The sequence below is a fragment of the Fusarium pseudograminearum genome, chromosome 3, assembly GCF_000303195.2.
Source record: "Fusarium pseudograminearum CS3096 chromosome 3, whole genome shotgun sequence".
NCBI lineage: Eukaryota > Fungi > Ascomycota > Sordariomycetes > Hypocreales > Nectriaceae > Fusarium > Fusarium pseudograminearum.
Genome location: NC_031953.1, coordinates 4352280 through 4372016, shown reverse-complemented (window position 1 = coordinate 4372016; position 19737 = coordinate 4352280). Strand labels below are relative to the sequence as shown.

The 19737-nt window shown below is 48.8% G+C and overlaps 7 protein-coding genes across 7 annotated transcripts, besides 1 other annotated feature; 4 read left to right on the top strand and 3 right to left on the bottom strand.

Moving 5' to 3' along the window:
* Nucleotides 1-969: 969 nt before the first annotated feature.
* Nucleotides 970-3090, bottom strand: FPSE_04263 (uncharacterized protein; the record flags this gene model as incomplete). Its single annotated transcript, XM_009257381.1, has 1 exon — nt 970-3090. The coding sequence occupies one exon, from the start codon at nt 3088-3090 to the stop codon at nt 970-972; it is 2121 nt and encodes a 706-aa protein (XP_009255656.1).
* Nucleotides 3091-3883: 793 nt separating this feature from the next.
* On the bottom strand, nt 3884-5038 carry FPSE_04262 (uncharacterized protein; the record flags this gene model as incomplete). Its single annotated transcript, XM_009257380.1, has 1 exon — nt 3884-5038. The coding sequence occupies one exon, from the start codon at nt 5036-5038 to the stop codon at nt 3884-3886; it is 1155 nt and encodes a 384-aa protein (XP_009255655.1).
* A 1750-nt stretch (nt 5039-6788) lies between these two features.
* FPSE_04261 (uncharacterized protein) lies at nt 6789-8482 on the top strand (the record flags this gene model as incomplete). The annotated part of the gene is made up of 7 exons (XM_009257379.1): nt 6789-6838; nt 7029-7060; nt 7232-7305; nt 7364-7468; nt 7528-8131; nt 8192-8263; nt 8328-8482. The coding sequence occupies 7 exons, from the start codon at nt 6789-6791 to the stop codon at nt 8480-8482; spliced, it is 1092 nt and encodes a 363-aa protein (XP_009255654.1).
* Nucleotides 8483-9346: 864 nt separating this feature from the next.
* Nucleotides 9347-10386, top strand: FPSE_04260 (uncharacterized protein; the record flags this gene model as incomplete). The annotated part of the gene is made up of 4 exons (XM_009257378.1): nt 9347-9587; nt 9641-10024; nt 10087-10219; nt 10272-10386. The coding sequence occupies 4 exons, from the start codon at nt 9347-9349 to the stop codon at nt 10384-10386; spliced, it is 873 nt and encodes a 290-aa protein (XP_009255653.1).
* Nucleotides 10387-11545: 1159 nt separating this feature from the next.
* On the top strand, nt 11546-13552 carry FPSE_04259 (uncharacterized protein; the record flags this gene model as incomplete). Its single annotated transcript, XM_009257377.1, has 4 exons — nt 11546-11720; nt 11924-12513; nt 12568-13472; nt 13522-13552. 4 exons carry the CDS (start codon nt 11546-11548, stop codon nt 13550-13552), a joined length of 1701 nt encoding a protein of 566 aa, XP_009255652.1.
* A 589-nt stretch (nt 13553-14141) lies between these two features.
* On the bottom strand, nt 14142-14640 carry FPSE_04258 (uncharacterized protein; the record flags this gene model as incomplete). The annotated part of the gene is made up of 2 exons (XM_009257376.1): nt 14142-14432; nt 14488-14640. The coding sequence occupies 2 exons, from the start codon at nt 14638-14640 to the stop codon at nt 14142-14144; spliced, it is 444 nt and encodes a 147-aa protein (XP_009255651.1).
* A 1036-nt stretch (nt 14641-15676) lies between these two features.
* FPSE_04257 (uncharacterized protein) lies at nt 15677-19327 on the top strand (the record flags this gene model as incomplete). The annotated part of the gene is made up of 1 exon (XM_009257375.1): nt 15677-19327. One exon carries the CDS (start codon nt 15677-15679, stop codon nt 19325-19327), a length of 3651 nt encoding a protein of 1216 aa, XP_009255650.1.
* Nucleotides 17678-17760: a microsatellite.
* Nucleotides 19328-19737: the final 410 nt, after the last annotated feature.

The following is a 19737-nucleotide window of genomic DNA, read 5'->3' as shown; positions in this document are numbered from 1 at the left end:
TTGACAGCTTCCTCTGTATCACCTCTGTAGTTGAAAGGGTTCCAGTTTAGTTCAGGCACTAACAGTCGTATACGAGCCCTGATATTAAATTCCTACCTGTTCTCTATACTGCAACTGCATGGTAGAGATTGGGATTGCCATTCGTTAGAGTTTTAGTCTCCGGAATTATGCCAAGTTCATATGCATATCGATTCAACATCTCCCTTGGACGATCCCCCCTTGGCCAATAAATCTATCTACGACAGCTTCATCTTGACGATGCAACCCCTTGATGGTTACCCAGAAACTGGCCATCTCTTAGACGCCTATGCGTTTCCCCTGGCTAGTTGCCGACATAACCGCGGACTGAAGTTTATTCCGCCAGCTCAGGAGGCCTGATCAACAGTAACCAACACCTTTAATCTATTCTCCGTGCTTTGATTAGTGACATATCTATTCGCCTCGGCACTCAAGTCCCGCTACAGTGGGGATGGGCGCTTCTCGACTCTGTTTTCTCGGCCGTTCATTGCCGGGAGCGTAAAATATTAATAGCTTTGGAATAGCCTCCCTAACACTGAAACATCCACTGAATACCACCACTCGATAAATAACAATTTCGGTTAACAATCTCAATCCAGACTGATTTTATGACCGGCAATAATCTTCGGGTTCTATCGCTTGGCAGCGCATTCGTCTAAACGTTCTGTGATGGTATTAATCGTGACTAGGTATCTACTGTGCTGTGCTCTCAAAGCAGTTCATCCATCCTATTAAGCCACTTACTCGCCCGTCTCCAAGTCCAGCTCTGCTGCAAAATCATATTTCAAAACCTATGACTGTTTTCAACGCCGTCGCTATGCTTTTGAACACAATCCCCGTGATGCTCCCAATATCTGTATGCAGTTCGCTTCCGTTGTCGATGCTGTCAACGGCAGCCTAGGTCGGTAAGCTAGCACTGCCTCCTCCTCCTCCTTTTTATTTGGTGATCCTTCATAGCCCAGCACGAATCAGTGAAGGCGCGTTAGCAGCTAAATCTGAGCCGCGCGTTATGGTTTCATCAGTTTGGCCATTTGAGCTGTATGACGTGGCACCTTCTTCATATCCAGATGGCTCCTTTGGCGTCCCATTAGCCTTTTGACTTTCGAGCCCCTGGCCGATTGGGGCCGCATTTCCCGTGGCACCGACCAGCCTGTTTGCGGCATATACATCCGCGACTTCATTTGCATCTTGCATGTTGACGTCGTCTTCATCGTTCATGACCATGCTAGGGTCTACGCAATCGTAGAAGAGCATGAAGACGCCAGGGGAAAGACTCAAGACAACATCCTCGCTGACTTGGGAGACATTGTGATCGCTCAAGCGCCACCAATCCATTTCGGGCTCTTCCCTTTCTTTCTCATCCGTACTGGTCTCCGACTGAGCACCAGCCTTATTATCAGGCACGTCATCCTCAGCTGCCTTGGTAGGAGGGCTGCGTCGTGGGTACTTGCGATAACAGATATAGTGGCCATTCTCGTGTCGCCCATAATGTGTCACCACCGCACGAAGCTCGTAAATGGGTCCTGCAAGCTTGCTTGAACCCTGATCGCCGGCTACCATCGATTTTCGAGGGTCAGTAACCCATTCTTCTTCCAGTCTCGACTTTTCGTCCAATGGATTCGAGCCAGTACTACCCAAGCACCAAGGTGCAAGATCTAGCGTCATGGGGAAATCGACTGGCGCTGAGTTCTTCATCATATTGAAGGTAGAGGGGTCAAACACCGAACGTTGCATATGAATCGCCAAACTCTTTGGTGGTCGAGAGATGACAATCTGCTTAGTCTTTGTCGAACTGACTTTGTTCTGAGCCGAGATCTTACACTTTTCGGTCAATGTCTTGTCGTCAAAGTCATCTTCTTCCAAGGCGAGCTCGACTGCCTCCAATCGCTGGTTTAGATGCTCTACAACTTTTTCGTTGGGTGACCCGTTTTCCTTCATCTTCTTTGACATGGCCGATAGTTGTTGCTGAGTCCTGACCAGTGTACATTTGGTGCACTCGACGTTCTCAATCGCCTCCACCTTGCTGTACGCATCCAACCGTTCATACAGGTCGTGCTGATTCTTGTTCAACCCCAGACTTAGCGTCAAGCATGTGAAGGGGATCATCGATAGTCCATCGGAATGACCACACTGGACACAGGCGACTCTTTGCGCGAGCATGCCCTCCAGTGGGTTATGAGGTAAGTTGTTTTCGGAATAATTAATCATACTTTGATAACCACTGTCGTCGCTGTGCTCACTCGCAGTTGTGTCGTCCTTGTCCATCTTAACTGCAAGGCCGGGGTGCTGAGGCTGCGCGCTTTTGACAGCTTTGGCAACACTTTTATCAATGTCGTCCAGTATTTTAGAATAGTATTCTTGAGCGTCTTGTTGTGTCCAGGTGCTCATGGACTTGAGTACGCCAGGCGTCCATAATGTTCTTCCGTAATTCGTCCCGTCGTTGAGATCGGCGATCAATGTTCGTAATGTTTGTGCAACATCTTGGTCGCCGCTGTCGTCGGACGCTTCAAGGTAGGCGGAGAGGTATTCAGGGAGGGGTTTGAGAGATGAAAGTCCCTGGAGGATGCTATTTTGGTAGCATGAGTTGTCCATATTACCGAGGCCTGGTGGGCAGAAAGGCTCGCCCTTCAATCCCAGAACGCTACCTGTTAGAGAAAGGGCGCGGCTCCGGACCTGGAGGACTGAGGACATGACACCACCAGAGCGGTCCAGCCCCAGGACCCTTCGCATCTTGTCGCTCTTAACATCGTGTCGGCTTCGTTCGGCGCGCAGCATTGGTAAGGAGGTTGTGGTCGTGGAGGTATCGGGTGTGTCTATCGCATCCAAGAGTCTCTCTGGGACAATAAATACGAGACCGTCCCAGAGACTTGTTCCCAATAAGCGTATTGACTCCTGGAGAGTGGTGGTGGAAGCATATAAGTTGTACGAAAGGGTGAGGACGACGATGAGACAGGATATCAGAACACTCGGTTGTGTGATGCGATCCCAGGGATTCTGTTGCGAAAGGAACCGTCGATGAGCTGCGACCTGGTCGTCGTAGAAGGCGTCGAAATCAGAATGTTGAGACGTCATTGCTGAAATGGACAAGTCGAATCTGGAGTCAAAAAGTCGCAAGCTCGAAGAGTCTTAGTCTCGCGCGCGACTGGGAAAAACGTGGGACCCGTGATCAAGTAAGTAGGTAGTTAACAGGAGTTAAAACAGAAGTTTGGCGCCGATCAAAGGGCAATCCATGGCCCAAGTTGGACAGGACAGATTGGAGTGAAAATGCGACAGGCAAGGGAAGGGAATTGCAGTGAATAAGGATAAAACGGAGGGATGGTCTGCATGGGCAATCCAAACTTCAAATGCTGTCTGTCTGTATGGAATTACCAAGACAACTGACAAAGCAAGTGGCAATATTAAAAAAAAAATGTACAAGTCGTGTTGGAATTGTTGAATTTCAACCAAAGCTACGTTTAATTGATTGCCTATCAAACAGTGCTGATTGTGCCCGTTTTAGGTCTGACACTGTACTGTCTGTCCCTGTTGTGCCTGCATCACGAGTCCTGGAGATTATAACCATTTGTGATGATACAGTCCAGCGATTCCTTATAATTTACAAGATTAATTAAAAGTTAGTATGTGAGTGATTCAAAGTAACGCAAGAAATCTGTCAGATAAAATATCTCATCGAAATTTGATAATTGTTCGCTCATCAACGCCAGAAAATAATAATCTTCCAACCACTTTAGTCGCGAGCTGCCTCATAATCTTGACCAAACAAGGAATGCGCCAAAGAATATATATATATGTACAAAGAAAAAAAAAGCGTTACTCATGTTTCGTTTCATAAAAATCATAAAGTTGATAGCTTGCCACAAGGCTTTCACGTTTGTGGTTTTGCAGGGATAACATAGGCCAACTTTGGCTCCTCCACAGCAGCATTCTCGAAACCAGACCACATGCAGAGCGACACTGGAGTTGCGGGAAGCTCTACAGGACTGCTTCTCTCTTCAACAATCGGAGCAAGTGGTGGATAGGACGGCGTGAATCCAGCCGTGGTTGGCGTGACGATAAACTTGTCATTAGGGCCACGAGCGATGTGAAGATGTCGGGTGGCTGGTGAACCTCCATCGGAGAAGTATCCCCACGACTCTCGGGTAAGGGACATCTCAGGGGTATCATCGGTTCTCTTCTTTCGGAACCACTTCAACCATACAAAGATGCCTATTCCTGCAAGACAGCAGACGCCAGCAACAGTGCCCGCAGTCACTACCCCTGTTGGACTGATGCCACCGTCCTTTTTATCCTCCTCATCTTCATCTTCTGGGACAGATGATTCCTTTTCTGGGGCCGCGGCACTGGTAGACGGTGGTTGTACGACTCTCCCGGGAGCCTCTGATGTCTCGATTGCAAGAACATCCGAAGTTGCGGAGGATGTAGCCGTGGACGTTGCAGTAGGAGATGATGTCGATGAATACTCAGGAACAGGTAGAAGGAAGGCATAGCTTTCATCTTGGTCTTCGTCTAGCACGCATTCCTTGTCGTCTCTGCAGCTGTATCCAAAGGGGCAGCATCTCTTCCTTCCACTTTTGCTCCCACATCGTTTTAGTTCTTGATTAAGTGCCAGTGACTTGACCTCAGCTTGCGGGTTCGTCAATGGATTCTGTCTCTCGATTTGACAGGTAATGGGCATTATGATCTCGCATTCTCCCCTAGAGTTCTTTGGGCAGCATAGAGTGGTTGTGTTTGCAGCAAGCACCTTGCAGACGGATGTCGAGGAACAGCAGAAATCCCCTGGAAGATCGTTTCCGCACCAATGATCTCCAGATATTGGACATGATCCATCTCGCTTTTTGTATTGTGATGGGAAGTCCATGAACGATGATGGGGCTTCTTGAGGGCTGTCTGGCTCCTCAATGGAGAAGACTCTGATGTGAGACTCGACAGCAGCAGGGCTTGCTGGAGCAAGTAAGAAAGAAGCCAACACAAGGAGGACTCTGAGGAGATGTCTCTCGTGAGGCAGTACAGAGAAAGCCATGATAAGTCTACATGGAAGACTGAAAACAATTTGCTGACGGTCTGCAACTGAGAGAAGGAGAAGAGAATAACTGGCAGTAGTGAAAGCGAGGCGCTTCGAGTGCAGACGCCGTGCAGCAGTTCTTAATGATAAAAGAACGAAGGGGAGATGAAAGAACTATACCAATGCCATGCTTGCACGACGTTTTCCATTGTTAGTTGCTGCCCTACAAGGATCACAGACATTTTTTCACTTGAGAAGTGTTGGTTCTGTTCAGTTGTAAGCAGCAGCCAAGTCAGCCTCGAGAACAGGGGGGAGGGGATCGCCTGGCGACGCCAATCACGAAGTCATCCTAACCGCGGGCGCGACAAATAGCGTCACTAAGAACCCCTGAACAACCCAAAGCTCTGGTAGCGAGGCCAAAAGTGTAGGATCAAAGACTCAGAATGCAGGTTAAAAAGGTCAGCGCTTAAACAAGTGGGGGAGGGATTCAGCGAGAAACGCGTTATTGGAAGGCAAGACAGCCACTTGGCCGCGAGTCGGTTCGAGGTCAAGGCCAAGGCTTGATCGAGTTGAAACGAAACAGGCAAGAGTGTTTGCTCAAAGATGCCTCGGGTCGTGATATTGGGCTTGTAGATTAAGAGTTGAGGTTGAGGTCGAGGGTCAAGGGAAGGGTTAAGCAAGAAACCAAGTGGCGCTCTGATATGACAGACATCCACCAGTTTAGCCCCGAGACTGGTGATGAATTGAGCCCTCAGAATCTGGTTGACACTAGTCAGTCAAACACATTATCACAATCATGCCAGTTACTTAGGCACCTTGCTAAGATAGCAGTATGGGCAATTCAAAGGGAGTACAAAATTAACATCGTGAGGAAAAGAGCTGGAGCTTGGTTACAGAGGACTAAGCTACTATGGTAAGTACCTAGCATCCAGTGATCCATGCTTAATGTATAGACCCCACCATCTTTCTAGCATTAGACATGGTATCCCAGTAATAACCGGAAGTGACAGCTCGTTCTCTTTGTTCAGTCTCGATCATGAATAGCAGGCTCACCGTAAAGGCACTTAATTGATGAATTGAGAAGGATAGAAGTGCCAATTGCATCCTTCAGGCCCTTCTTTACTTTAATTTACTTCTTTTTAACTGCTATACCCCTGACTAAAATCGGTGCACGTACCCTGCTACATGCTTCTAAACTGCCTCTAGGTTCCTGTATGACGCCCTTTCCTTTGTCGGCTCCATATCCGTACTGCTACCTGATAGCTACTAGGCAAGTAGACGGCACAGCCCATGCTTGCTTGGAGAATCATCCAATTATACTCATATCACTGATCGCGGGGTTGCCGACCATTTGCCGAGACGTTGATAATTCGATCCATGGATGGTACGACCATCAACTTTAACAAGTCCATTAGCTGTCTCTTTGCTATCCCACCACTATTGAAATTCGTCAATTGTTTGTTTCCAAGCAACATCATCACCCGCAATGCTGCTCAGCCGACTAGCTCGCAGCTCAATGTATGCATCCTCCTCCAAAAACATCCCTGTCTTATTCAAGTCTCACTCACATTCTATCACTAGTTCTGGGCTGTCGAGTCGACAAGCTGCCTTAGCCGCCAGATGCATACAAAAGCATACTGCCGTTGGCTTCAACTTGGCCGCACCACCAATAGCAGCACTTATGAGATGGAGTTCAACTGGGAGCGAGACTGAAAGAGCAAACCCAGTCAAAGCTGAGACTGTCTCATTCGACGATGGGTCCACCAGAATGAGGATACTGCGTCCTAGAGAGGACGGAAGCACCGAGCATCGTACTTTGTAAGTCTCACAATGCCTCCAATCGCGCTTATTGGATCAATATCGGTCGCTGACATTTGGCCCTCCGTGGTGGTGCAGCCATAATTTGTGGTTGCGGTAAGTTAAGCAGGCAGCCGCGCTTAGTCGCTTGATGTGATGCGCTTATACATTCCTAGGGATAACTGCCAATGCAGTGAATGTGTTAATCCAGACACAAGGCAAAGGAATTTCGACACTTTCGAGGTTGGTGGAAACTTGTCCATCCACCTCCTATGCAGTGACTGACCGATTGACAGCTGGACTCTGTCAGACCTCAAGAGTTTTTCCAGCATGAAACGCATCTCGAAGTCAGGTGTATGCATGATCCTGATCCTGTAACGGAGATGCCTGTTTCATTTTGCTGATTGTTGGTAGGGGATGATGACCACAGAAGCATTCATCCCTGGGAATGGCTTGAATGCTGGTTCCCTGGCGGATTCATGAAGGAGGTCCGTATAGATGAGTATGTTTCCAACACTGCTGGCTCATAAATTCAATCGCTGACAGGGTAGGCCACCTCAAGTATGGAGTAGTCGTATCGCAGAGAACCCCCCAAAGGTCGACTACCGCCTAGGAGCCGAGCAGATCATGGCCGATTTGACAAGAAATATTGTAAGACCCTTCAACCACGGTATCGCATATGGCTTGAACTTGAAATCTTACAAATTTAGTGGGTTTATGGTTTTTGTCTTGTCGAAAACGCTGAGCCGACTCCCGAAGCAACGCAGGCCTTCTTGGAGAAGATAGGACCAATCCGCAACACTCATTATGGAGGGTTCTATGACTTTGTCCCTGACCTTGCTCTAGCCGACACTGCGTACACTAACATTGCCCTCGCACCCCACACCGACACAACCTACTTCAGCGAGCCTGCTGGCCTACAGGCCTTTCACTGTCTTGAACACGAAGCGCCTCCTGGTCACAACCCAGACGAGCCCCTGGGTGGCGAGTCTCTGCTCGTCGATGGTTTGCAAGCTGCCAGATTGTTGAAGAGGGAAACTCCGAACTTGTTTGATACCCTCCGAGATATAAGAGTCCCTTGGCATGCAAGCGGAAACAAAGGAATAGCTATTGCGCCCGATCGTACTTATCCCGTTATCGAAGTCGACAACGAAACTAGAAGGATCAACCGCATTCGTTGGAACAACGATGATCGTGGTGTTGTGCATCTCTTTGACTCGCCGCCCTGGTATGTGGCGGCTCGCCAGTGGAATGATATCATAAACCGAGAAAGAAGTCAATATCGGTTCAAGTTGACGCCCGGTACCATAGTCAGTAAGTGAAATGGAACATAATGCACTCAGTGGTAAAAAATGCTAATCACTCATTGTCTAGTTTTCAACAACTGGCGAGTGATGCATGGACGAACCGCCTTCAAGGGTACTCGCCGTATCTGCGGAGCATACAGTAAGTTTTGATCACTTGGATGGGCGAGCTCACTTCAAAGTGGCAGTCTTCTAACTGCGTACAGTACCCCGCGATGACTTTGTTTCTCGTTATCGAGAGACAAACTTTGAGCATGATCGAGTTATTAGGCACAACCTTAACCTGTGCGCAGGTCATGGGTCAAGTACGATTCGAAAAGATTCACCGACGCCAGATCGCCTCAAAAGGATATGGAACTAAGATTCTCGAGTTCCCGGTTCCAAATCCAAACCTGAACTTGATTCTGAACATTAGAGGTTGTTTTGGGAGCTATCATATTGTAGCAACAGGGAGACATAAATAAGAAACCGTTTGTTTAGTTTCATATGCGCGAAAACATTCCATGATGGATGGATTGAAATGATATTGTCTACCTACAGGTATATATTTTTATCCGTCAATCCCCAGGCTAAATAGACAGAGTTTAGCACTGACATGAACCATTGATAAATGGTGGGGCTTTGATGCCTCTACCCCGCGATTGATTCATGAGGTGTCCAGCTCTGGGGGCTTTCAGTGCATGCTTGATAGACTTGGCTCGGTGAGACAAGGAGAATTAGCCGGGACCGAAAGCTGCATTGCTGTACTGCCGTACTAAACACCCTGACCCTGCCAAAGGTATTGGAAAGTCATGAGCACAACGTGGACTACCTACTTAGATAGACTACGGAAAGCACTGCAGATTCAAGTCCTACAACGGCTAATCTTGCGATGAAGCATCTTGATAGGTGCGCCAGACGGTGGAGACGAGCTTGTGCCTTGTGAACTTCAAGATATGTTGTCAATTTGGGTTCCACTACAAGGGACCAGGGCCAACAGAGATGCTGCTGTTTTGCTGTGTTTGGTTCGTCGATACAGTAAATGTCGCAAACTGAGAATGGAAGCTTATATCCATTGGCATGATAGCCGAGGCGCCTGATGTTTGGTTAAAAGCTTACGGGACACTATATAAAGCGTCAAGATGCCCTGCACATGCTGCGTAATAACCTTGTTGACTTGAACCTTTCTCACTGCAACTCACCATACAACTCATCTTTTCCCAATTCAGCTCATTTCGAAGCCATCATGGATTCAAGGACAGGAGCATTCCATCATGGCAACTTTGGTATCCCTGATACTTCCCGAGTCATGTCGCTCTTCTCTCTGAAGGGACGCACAGCTATTGTCTCTGGCGCTGGTGCAGGTATCGGCCTGGCTATTGCTCACGCGCTCGCTGAGGCTGGAGCCAACGTGGCTATCTGGTACAACAGTAACAAGCAGGCGCTGGCGGAAGCTGAGAATATTGAGAAGGAATATGGTGTTAAGTGTGAGTGCAACCAACCCTGGTTTTTCACCGTGAGGTGGCTTATATAAAACTAGGCCGAGCATACCAAGTCAATGTCATCTCACCTGAGGCGGTTGAGCAGGCCATCAACGACATCGTCGCCGAGTTCAACGGTCGACTAGACATCTTTGTAGCCAACAGTGGCATCGCCTGGGAAGACGGCGCTTTCATTGACGGCCCTACTGAGAGAGCCCGTCGTGTTATGGAGGTCAACGTTGACGGCGTCATGTGGTGCGCCAAGAGCGCAGGGGCGCATTTCCGAAGACAGAAGAAGGAGGGTTCAGCATTGGATGGAAAGAAATTGACAAACTTTGTGGCGGGTAGCTTCATTGCTACAGCATCGATGAGCGGAAGCATCGTCAACATTCCGCAACTACAGGCTGTGTACAACGCTTCAAAGGCTGCTGTCATCCACTTCTGTAAGTCACCAAAGTTCCGTAGAGCTGGTTACACAATCGATGACTGACTGCATATATTACAGGCAAATCCATCGCTGTGGAATGGACAGGCTTTGCCCGTGTCAACACTGTGTCTCCAGGATACATCAAGACCGAAATCACAGACTTTATCAGCGAGGACGTCAAGAACGTGTTCAAGGAAAAGACAGTCGCCGGGTATGTACAGGTTGACTCCCAAACTCATTGTCTTGGCTAACATCACGCACAGACGTCAGGGCGAAACCGGAGAGCTCAAGGGCGCTTACTTGTACCTGGCTAGCGACGCCTCCTCCTTCACAACCGGTCATGACTTGATTGTTGATGGAGGCTACTGCTTGCCTTGAAGCAATTATGGGAAGCTCAAGCTACCTAGTCAAGTCATGCATTTGGGATGGGAGTTTAGGAATTAGATGTTAGAGATTTTCTAACGAAATAGAGGTTTGAGTAAACACGACTTTGGTCGGGAATCGATTTGAGCCTGGCAGCAGAGCAAACAAGACGGGTCTCCCACGAATCCGCTTAAATCCAGCAGAATGAACAATAGTGAAGTAAGTGGCAGCAACTGATATGTGGGGTAATAAGGAATGCAAAAAGGACGATCCTCTTCAGATCGCTAAAACTCAGATTCCTGATACTAGATTGATCTGATCCTATTGGACCTGCTGGATGAACTGGCAGCTACCTGGTCATGAGGAAACAAAAACCTTCGATACCTGTATTGGTAATGCGCAAACGGTTGAAATACGATAAGAGCCATATCGCCGGTTTCACCGCTTCACCACTTTAAAGTTGATCCATGTCTCATTGATGAATATCAGGCCCATTCTATTTTCAGACGGACCTTTTTCAGTGCAATCAGGGGATGCGGTCCCTTGTGGAGGGTTTGCCGAGCTAGACTGAAGGACTGAAGTGCGCAGTAGCGCAACAAAATTGAATTGTAGGTAGGTAGAGGATAGATTAGTAGCAGTACCTTTGACAGTGAATGAGTGAGTTATAATGAATGACCACGCGAGTAAAGACTCTATCAAATGCTACCACATCAACTGCCATCTTTTCATTGGACAAAGCACAGAACTGTCATTGGAATAAACCTGAGGACGGGAGCTGTCAGATTGGAATCCTCAGACCTGGACGCTGGAAAAGTACCCTGCCCGCATTCACTGGTACATCTCCACCTGTCAAATACTGTCCAGGTACTTGAGCTCCCTCCCAAGGTACCTGAGTCTGGTCTGGCCCTCCACTAGAACTGCTCACCCCCGTCATCTCCCAACTGGCAGTGGCTGCTGAGAGTTCTTACCTCCCAACCTGTCTTTGCCTCCCGCTCTTTCTGATCAGCCCTATCCTGTAGAGGGAACCGTCTTCTTTCAAACCCAACCACGGCTTCTACCCAAAACCGTCTTGTCCATTCATACATATATAGTCGCATCCTACATTTCATTACAGCAAGCTTCAACATACTTCACCGCCGCCCGCTCTTCTTTCTCGTCGCTCTAGCCGCCCACCATGGACTCTGAAGGCGAGGCCAACACTGCGCCCTCTGCTGAGGAGCGACGCAACGTCCAGGTCGACAATGCCATTCGCGCAATCCAGGAGAAGAAACCGGTCCCTGAGATCGATTTCACTATTCACACCATGGAGGACAACACTCAAGTCAGCACCATGGAGCGTGTGTGCAAAGGTTCGTCAGATCCCCCCTCCAGCTGTCGTCGTCTCGACCCCGCCATCATCATCGACAGCACTTTGGTCGCAGATTCGTCCGCAGTCACTTTTAGTTATGCCTCGGCTTGTCTCTGCCAGATGATGGATAGATATGGCCACCACCATTTCGCAAACTCGGATATCGAATATCTTGACTGACCCGGATATCTTGTATTTTCACAGATGTCCAAGCTCCTGCCATGTACAAGCCTACCGACGAGCAATTCTTCGAGGATGAAACCCATTCCAAGCCCAACCTTCAGTTCCTCAAGCAGCATTTCTACCGCGAAGGTCGTCTTACCGAGGAGCAGGCTCTTTGGATTCTTAAGAAGGGTACCGAGCTTCTGCGCGCCGAGCCCAACCTTCTCGAGATGGACGCTCCCATCACCGTCTGTGGCGACGTCCACGGACAGTACTACGATCTCATGAAGCTCTTCGAAGTTGGTGGTGACCCCTCCGAGACCCGATATCTCTTCCTTGGTGACTACGTCGACCGAGGTTATTTCAGCATAGAGTGTGTTCTCTACCTCTGGTGTCTCAAGATTCACTACCCCAAGACGCTCTGGCTGTTGCGAGGAAACCACGAATGTCGCCACTTGACCGACTACTTCACCTTCAAGCTCGAATGCAAGCACAAATACTCTGAGACCATCTACGAAGCCTGCATGGATTCTTTCTGTGCCCTCCCTCTTGCGGCTGTTATGAACAAGCAGTTCCTTTGCATTCACGGTGGATTGAGCCCCGAGTTGCACACTCTGGACGACCTCAAGAGCGTGCGTCATCATTTAAGTCTGCCTTGATGTGATCATATAGCTAACAATTTATAGATTGACCGTTTCCGCGAGCCTCCCACTCAGGGTCTTATGTGCGATATACTCTGGGCTGATCCTCTCGAAGACTTTGGCCAGGAGAAGACCAGCGACTATTTCTTGCACAATCACGTTCGAGGATGCTCTTACTTCTTCTCGTACCCTGCCGCTTGTGCCTTTTTGGAAAAGAACAATCTTCTCTCGATTATTCGCGCCCATGAGGCCCAAGATGCCGGCTACCGTATGTATCGCAAGACGCGAACCACGGGCTTCCCCAGTGTTATGACCATTTTCTCTGCTCCCAACTATCTCGACGTCTATAACAACAAGGCCGCCGTTCTCAAGTACGAGAACAATGTCATGAATATTCGACAGTTCAACTGCACTCCTCACCCTTACTGGCTCCCCAACTTCATGGATGTCTTTACCTGGTCTCTTCCTTTCGTTGGAGAGAAGATTACCGACATGCTTATTGCCATTCTTAGCACATGCTCAGAGGAGGAGCTCAAGGAGGAGACACCTTCTTCAACCTCTCCCGGACCCGCCTCGCCTGCCCTCTCTAACGACCCCGAGTCAATTGAGGTTCGACGACGGGCCATCAAGAACAAGATCCTGGCCATTGGTCGTCTGTCTCGTGTATTCCAAGTGCTTCGCGAGGAATCAGAGAAGGTCACAGAGCTCAAGACTGTTTCTGGTGGAAGATTGCCCGCTGGAACCCTCATGCTCGGTGCTGAGGGTCTCAAGAACGCTATCAACGGATTCGAGGATGCGCGAAAGGTTGATCTGCAGAACGAGAGGCTGCCACCCACTCACGACGAAGTGGTTAAGCACCAGGAGGAGGAACGAAACACTGCCCTCCAGAAGGCTGCCGAGGACGCCGATAACGACACGAAGTTGCAGCAACTCTCCAGGAGGCTCAGCACGTAAGTTGACTGCTTAAAAAGGTTGAACCAGACACTAAATTCAAAACAGGGATCGCAAGAACCGGGCACCAACGTCATGAGATATGGTTGTACACTAGCATCTAAGTTATTGTTAAAAGCGCTAGGCGAAGGACTTGGATGAACGCTTAATTGTCATGCTCCGTATACGAGTGGCTGTCCTTTTACTGCCACGCTCCCCTTTTTCATTGTGACTGCTGACAATCTGGTCGTTGCGCTGGCTATAAAAGGTCAGGTTGTCGTCACTGATCTCACGCTCACAAGTCGAGCAGGTTACAAAAGAAGGATTGTTGATGGCGATGTTGCTCTGGGTGCCAAGTAGATATGCAGACAAAGTTCAGGACGCTGTCTGAGAGCAGATACGCGCTAGGATTTGTGTTGACCGTGCATCTTTAATGAATACATGAATGTTCCTCAGTGCGGATTCTCTATTGCCTCTGCAAGGTTGGTCTTGATATCCATATACCGACGACTGAATGTGGTTCCGGCGCCTCAGTGATGTTTCCTTCCTCATCCCTACCTTGGTAGTATGTTAATGTGCATTAAGTCGCTGCGAGTCGGCTGAAACATGTTGAATTCAGATCGAATTGTGGTGGTTTGATCACGGAATCGATAATTCGGAGGCAACGGTGTTGCAATTTCGTCTGAAGCTCATAGGACCTGCTGAACAAGTTCCAAAAGATCAAAGAAAGCTTCACGCTTAAGATCAGTTTTGGCAAGACCAAGGCCCAGAACAAGAATGCGTCGATCGTCCGGCGATCTCAGACATATTTGGCTTGCAATTTGTGCCGCATAAAGCTGCCCCAAAGTCTCGCGCTCCTCACCCCCGCCTCCGAACAACGTTGTTGGTGTGAGATGCGTTGAGGGGAGGAGACCCTTGTTCGAGCTTGGTAGATTCATCTCAACCACACCAGATGAGGATCCTGTCAGAGGGACTTGTATCTATCCATAAAAATGGTTAGCAGGGAGATCATGTAGTTATGGCAAGTTTATGTACCCATTGTGACAGGCGGCCTTCTTGGGAGATGGTGATTAGGATCTTGTCTGTGAAGCTGGTGGATGTGATTTCGGTGGCGACTCCGTTCACTTGTCCTGAGATCTCTCTGGATCGAGAGGGGAAAGAGTCTTCTCTGACATCAATCGAATCCATGGTGAATGGGTTTAATGATGGTAAAAGAGATGAGCTGTGAGACCTAAGAGTCTCTGGTGTTACGTAGTGGCATATCCAATAACGTCTGCCTCACGGTATAAAAAAATGGACCGTCAATGATATGGGTGATGAAATTAGTAGTTCACTTTGGGGGTTTTAGGCAGGTGCTTTGCTTGCTTGTTTTTTTGAACCCATCAAGCTTGCTCTAATAACCACATATGAACACGGAAGTTGCATGTGCCTATTATTTCATCTTTAGGCTACTAACATTTCTAGTAACAAGATAAATGGGTTAAAATAAAACCAGGAATGCCAGCAAGAGTTGAGAACGACACCAATAGTAAGATATAGCCCCAAGCGGTTATGAATGTTGATTTAACTATCCTAGCCAGTGATCAATTTTCTCTTATTTATGGTATTCACGCCAATATTGTTCCTTTTAGCACACCGAATGTGGTCTCTTATTATTATTTCCACCTTGACAAGAAAATACCTATTTTAATGCGGAATTCCACAATTGTATCCAGCCTGCACGTGGTATTTAACGTGCTTGAAGACTGTGAGCGAGAAACGATTTATTTGGTGGTTTACAACTTTAAAGACAGTATTGACGTTTCCATTCATACAAAGTAGGGCACAAAAGCAACCTTATTCTCACAATACAAAAGACTTGCTCAACAGCCACAGCTTCTTCCTACAGCATAACCAAGGAAAACACCAACTTGAATCGACCATTGAGTTTTGACTGGAATACCAAGCTTCCACTTGACAGTTAACTTGCCCAGTTTTCTGCTACCAGCCCTACCGACAAAAGAAGGAAGTTGCTGGTAATCACTTCCACTACACAACGTAACGATTATTTCTGTCGCTCATGGGTATTACTGTTAGCCCCACCAGACTGGGTCCATCGCCCCGCGCTAAACCCAGAGTAGATCCAGATTTTGACGGTGATGCACGGCAGAATGTCTTTTAACCAAAATTTATTACTGCTACCTACTTGACCTACAACTTTGGAGGAGTAACAACGAAAGCCGCAATGTCCAAGTACGTTCCTCGTCAGAGGAAGCACAAAGTGCTCGCCCGTGAGCGGGCAAAAGAAAATGCTCAGCATGAAGTCCAAGACACCAACCAGGACGAGCTGCTCCCAACAGCAAAGGCTGATCGCGAGGCCAAGAAGGCCCAATTGAAGGCCGAACTTCGCCAAGAGGGCGGGAAGATGAGCGCAAAGAAGGCCAAGCGTCAAGAAAAGTACATTGAAGGCAAGCTGCGCAAGGACGAGAACCGCGAGCTTCTGGCCAAACTTGCAGAGGAACAGGTCGACACCAGCTTGTTCGCCAGCAGTCGCGTCATGGGGCGTGGTCGCGAAACCAAGAAAGAGGCTCAGCGGAGGGCTATGAGAGAGGAGAAGGCCGGCCTAGAGGGAGGCAAAGAAGAGAGAGAGAAGATTCTGTTTGAAAAGAGAAAGGAGAGGAACGTGGACGAAGTTGACTGGAGCGACGAGAGCGACGAGAGTGACGCATCTGAAGAGGAGTCAAAACCGTCGAAAGCTACAACCTCAGCGACATTGGTAGCATCCGCGCCCCAAGAGCTCTCAGAATCGAAACCAGCGACCGCCCCATCCATCGGCTCAGGTCTCAAGCGACCGCTCGAAGTCGACGACGAAGGAAAGCCCGTGATCAAGAAGCGACAGAAGCGCGGTGGAGTGAAGTCGAAATTTTCAATCGCCCCTGTCGAAGCACCGCAGCCTGAGTCGGAGGAGTCAGATGAGGACACAAGCGACAGCGACGGCGGCGACAGCGACGAGTGGAACGGATTCAGTGACGACGAAGCCTCGAAAAAAACACGCGACGAACAAGGTAGCCAAAGTGAAGATGGTGAAGAAGAAGAAGACGAAGATGAATCAAGCGAGGAATCAGACGACGACTCTGACGAGGACATGGAGGATGGTTCCGAGAACAAAGCGCAAAGATCATCCGCTTTCAAGGCCTGGGCGCATCAGGCGCGAAACCAAGCCCTCGGATACCAATCGATCGAAGGAACAACGACCAATCTAGAAATCCCCAAACCAGACAATTTCGTCCCTCGAGCACCCGAGCAAGATCCTCTACCTATGGAGCTGCAACCAACACAAAATACCGACCGAAAGGTATACAGCGTTTCGGTCACCAGAACACTAGAGATCCAGGAAGCTCGCCTCAAACTTCCCGTGGTTTCAGAGGAGCAAAGGATAATGGAAGCGATTCACAACCATAACATTGTAGTTATATGTGGTTCTACAGGTTCCGGAAAGACTACCCAAATCCCTCAGTTTCTGTACGAGTCGGGATATGGTTCTCCTGATGGTCCCACGCCTGGTCTTATCGGCATTACGCAACCCCGTCGAGTCGCTGCAGTCAGTATGTCGAAGCGAGTTGCTGAGGAACTTGGCGACAAATCTGGAGCGGTTGCTTATCAGATTCGTTTTGAGGGCACGGTCAAGCCTGAAACTTCCATCAAGTTCATGACTGATGGTGTGTTGATGCGTGAGGTTGCACAGGACATCACCCTCAAGAAATACTCCGCCATTGTTATTGACGAAGCTCACGAAAGAAGCGCCAACACGGATATTCTTATTGGTATGCTCAGCAGAGTTATCAAGCTTCGAGCCGAGTTGGCGGCGGAGGATTCCACAATGAAGCCCCTGAAGCTCATCATCATGTCGGCCACGCTACGAATTGAGGATATGACCATGAACCCGACACTCTTTGCCACGCCACCTCCTGTCCTCGAAGTTGAGGGTCGACAACATCCCGTTACGAACCATTTCTCTCGAAGGACGCAACATGATTATGTCGAGGAGGCGTTCCGAAAGATCAGCAGAGGCCACAAGAAGCTGCCACCTGGTGATATTTTGGTGTTTTTGACTGGCCGTAATGAGATCCTCCAGCTCAGCAAGCAGCTCAAGACGGCATTCGGCGGTCCCAAGTCCGCAGATGGCCCCAAAGTACAGATCAACGCTAATGACGCTCCTCTTGAAGTTGAGGACATCGAGTTTGGAGATGTGGATGATCGAAATGGTGACGGTGACGGTGATGACTTTGACGAGATAATCACAGATGACGAGGATGAAGAGGAGGATGAATTTAAGATTGAGGAAGATCAAGAAGCCGCGCCTCTCAAGATGCGAGTTCTGCCTCTCTATTCCCTGCTACCAACACGAGAGCAGATGAGAGTCTTTGAGCCAGCACCTGAAGGCACACGAAACATCATCTTGGCTACCAACGTGGCGGAAACTAGTTTGACCATTCCCGGCATTCGCTACGTCTTCGACTGTGGACGTTCCAAAGAGCGACAGTACGATCGCCTGAGTGGTGTTCAGAGCTATGGCATCGGCTGGATCAGTCAGGCCAGTGCAAGCCAACGATCTGGTCGTGCTGGTCGTACCGGCCCTGGTCACTGTTACAGGCTCTATTCCTCTGCGGTTTACGAGCGAGATTTCCCCGAGTTCACAGATCCTGAGCTGTTGAGAATGCCCCTTGAAGGCATTGTGCTACAGCTAAAGGCCATGAACCTGCAACACGTTGTCAATTTCCCCTTCCCTACACCACCAGATCGACGCGCTCTTGCCAAGGCCGAGAAGCTTCTGACATATCTTTCTGCTGTTGACTCCAACGGAAAGGTCACCCGAATCGGTCAAACAATGTCCGTGTTCCCTCTCTCCCCCAGGTTCGCCCGTATTCTATTGGTTGGGCATCTCGAAGATTGCATCCAATATGCAATCGCTCTAGTTGCCGGTCTATCAGTGGCGGAGATCTTCCTTCCAGAGAACCAAGCCATTCCACAGCTGGCAGAAAAGGATGACAATGCTATTCGAACAACAGCCGACGTTCAAGCAGAGAGCCATCAGGCCAACGTTCGAAAAATGTTCAACGAAGTCCATAAGAATTTCTGCTTCTTGGACGACAAATCGGATGCCATGAAGATTTTGCAAGTTGTGGCAGAATTTGCCCACGAGCCTACTGAGGCGTGGTGCGAGAACCATTTCGTTCGGTTCAAGGTGCTCAAGGAAGCTCAGCAATTGCGTCGACAGATTACAGAACTACTGAGAGTCAACGTGCCGGCTTTCGCCAACCTCAGGTACCAAGACCAGCTGGATGCCCCGACTCCCAGGCAGGTGGGTGCACTCAAACAGATGGTTGCACAAGGATTTATCGACCAGGTCGCCATTCGAGCAGATCTCACACCAAACCCTCCTGAGCATTACCGTAAGCCACGCCGGTCAATCGACGTGCCTTATGTCCCCTTGATGCCTATCCACGTCGGCGAAGATGTTGAGAGTGACCGTTCAGTGTATATCCATCCTACTTCTCCTCTCGCCCATATCAGCATGCAAGAGTGCCCCGATTACATCGTCTACTCCCAGCTTCAACGGGCTACACAGCTAGTCGACTCAACGAAGCGACCCAAGACAAGAATGCATGCTCTCACAGATGTCGCCGGCAGCCATTTGACCATGCTGGCCAAGGGTACGCCTCTTATCACTTATAGCAAGCCTATGAAGGAACTCAAAACAGAGGGTGCTACAGTGAGGGAGTGCGTTGTTGTTCCTTATTTGAGAGCCGAGGGTACGGGTGGCCAAGGCTGGCCTCTGCCTCAGAAGAAGGTGAAGCAGAGAAGGGTGCCCGGCAAGGGGTGGGTTGTGGAGTAAAAGAAAAGTGTTTTGTATGAAAAGCCTACAATTAGGCCATTGGCAACATAAGAAACGGAGTTTTTATGATAGATTAAACTAATTACGTTTATTCATGCTGTGTTTCGTAAACTCAGGCCAGCTATTATGGCAGTGTCAGTGAGAAAGCTCGATGCCATCATATACATGGTCTACTAATACAGCCTGACCGATTTGATCTACGAACCCAGCTTAAATGTTGCAAATTATGAACCTGATTTTTGAATCGAAGAGAAGATGGTTCTCTGATTTCTACTCAGAACAATGCCTGAACACTGAATACACTGCTTCCTAGCATAGCTCTTTGTTAGAGCTTCGTCTGGTGTAGTAAACCTGTTGTTCGCAGCCTCCACCCCAATCTTCTAATCACACGACACAGAGCATTAGGCGCC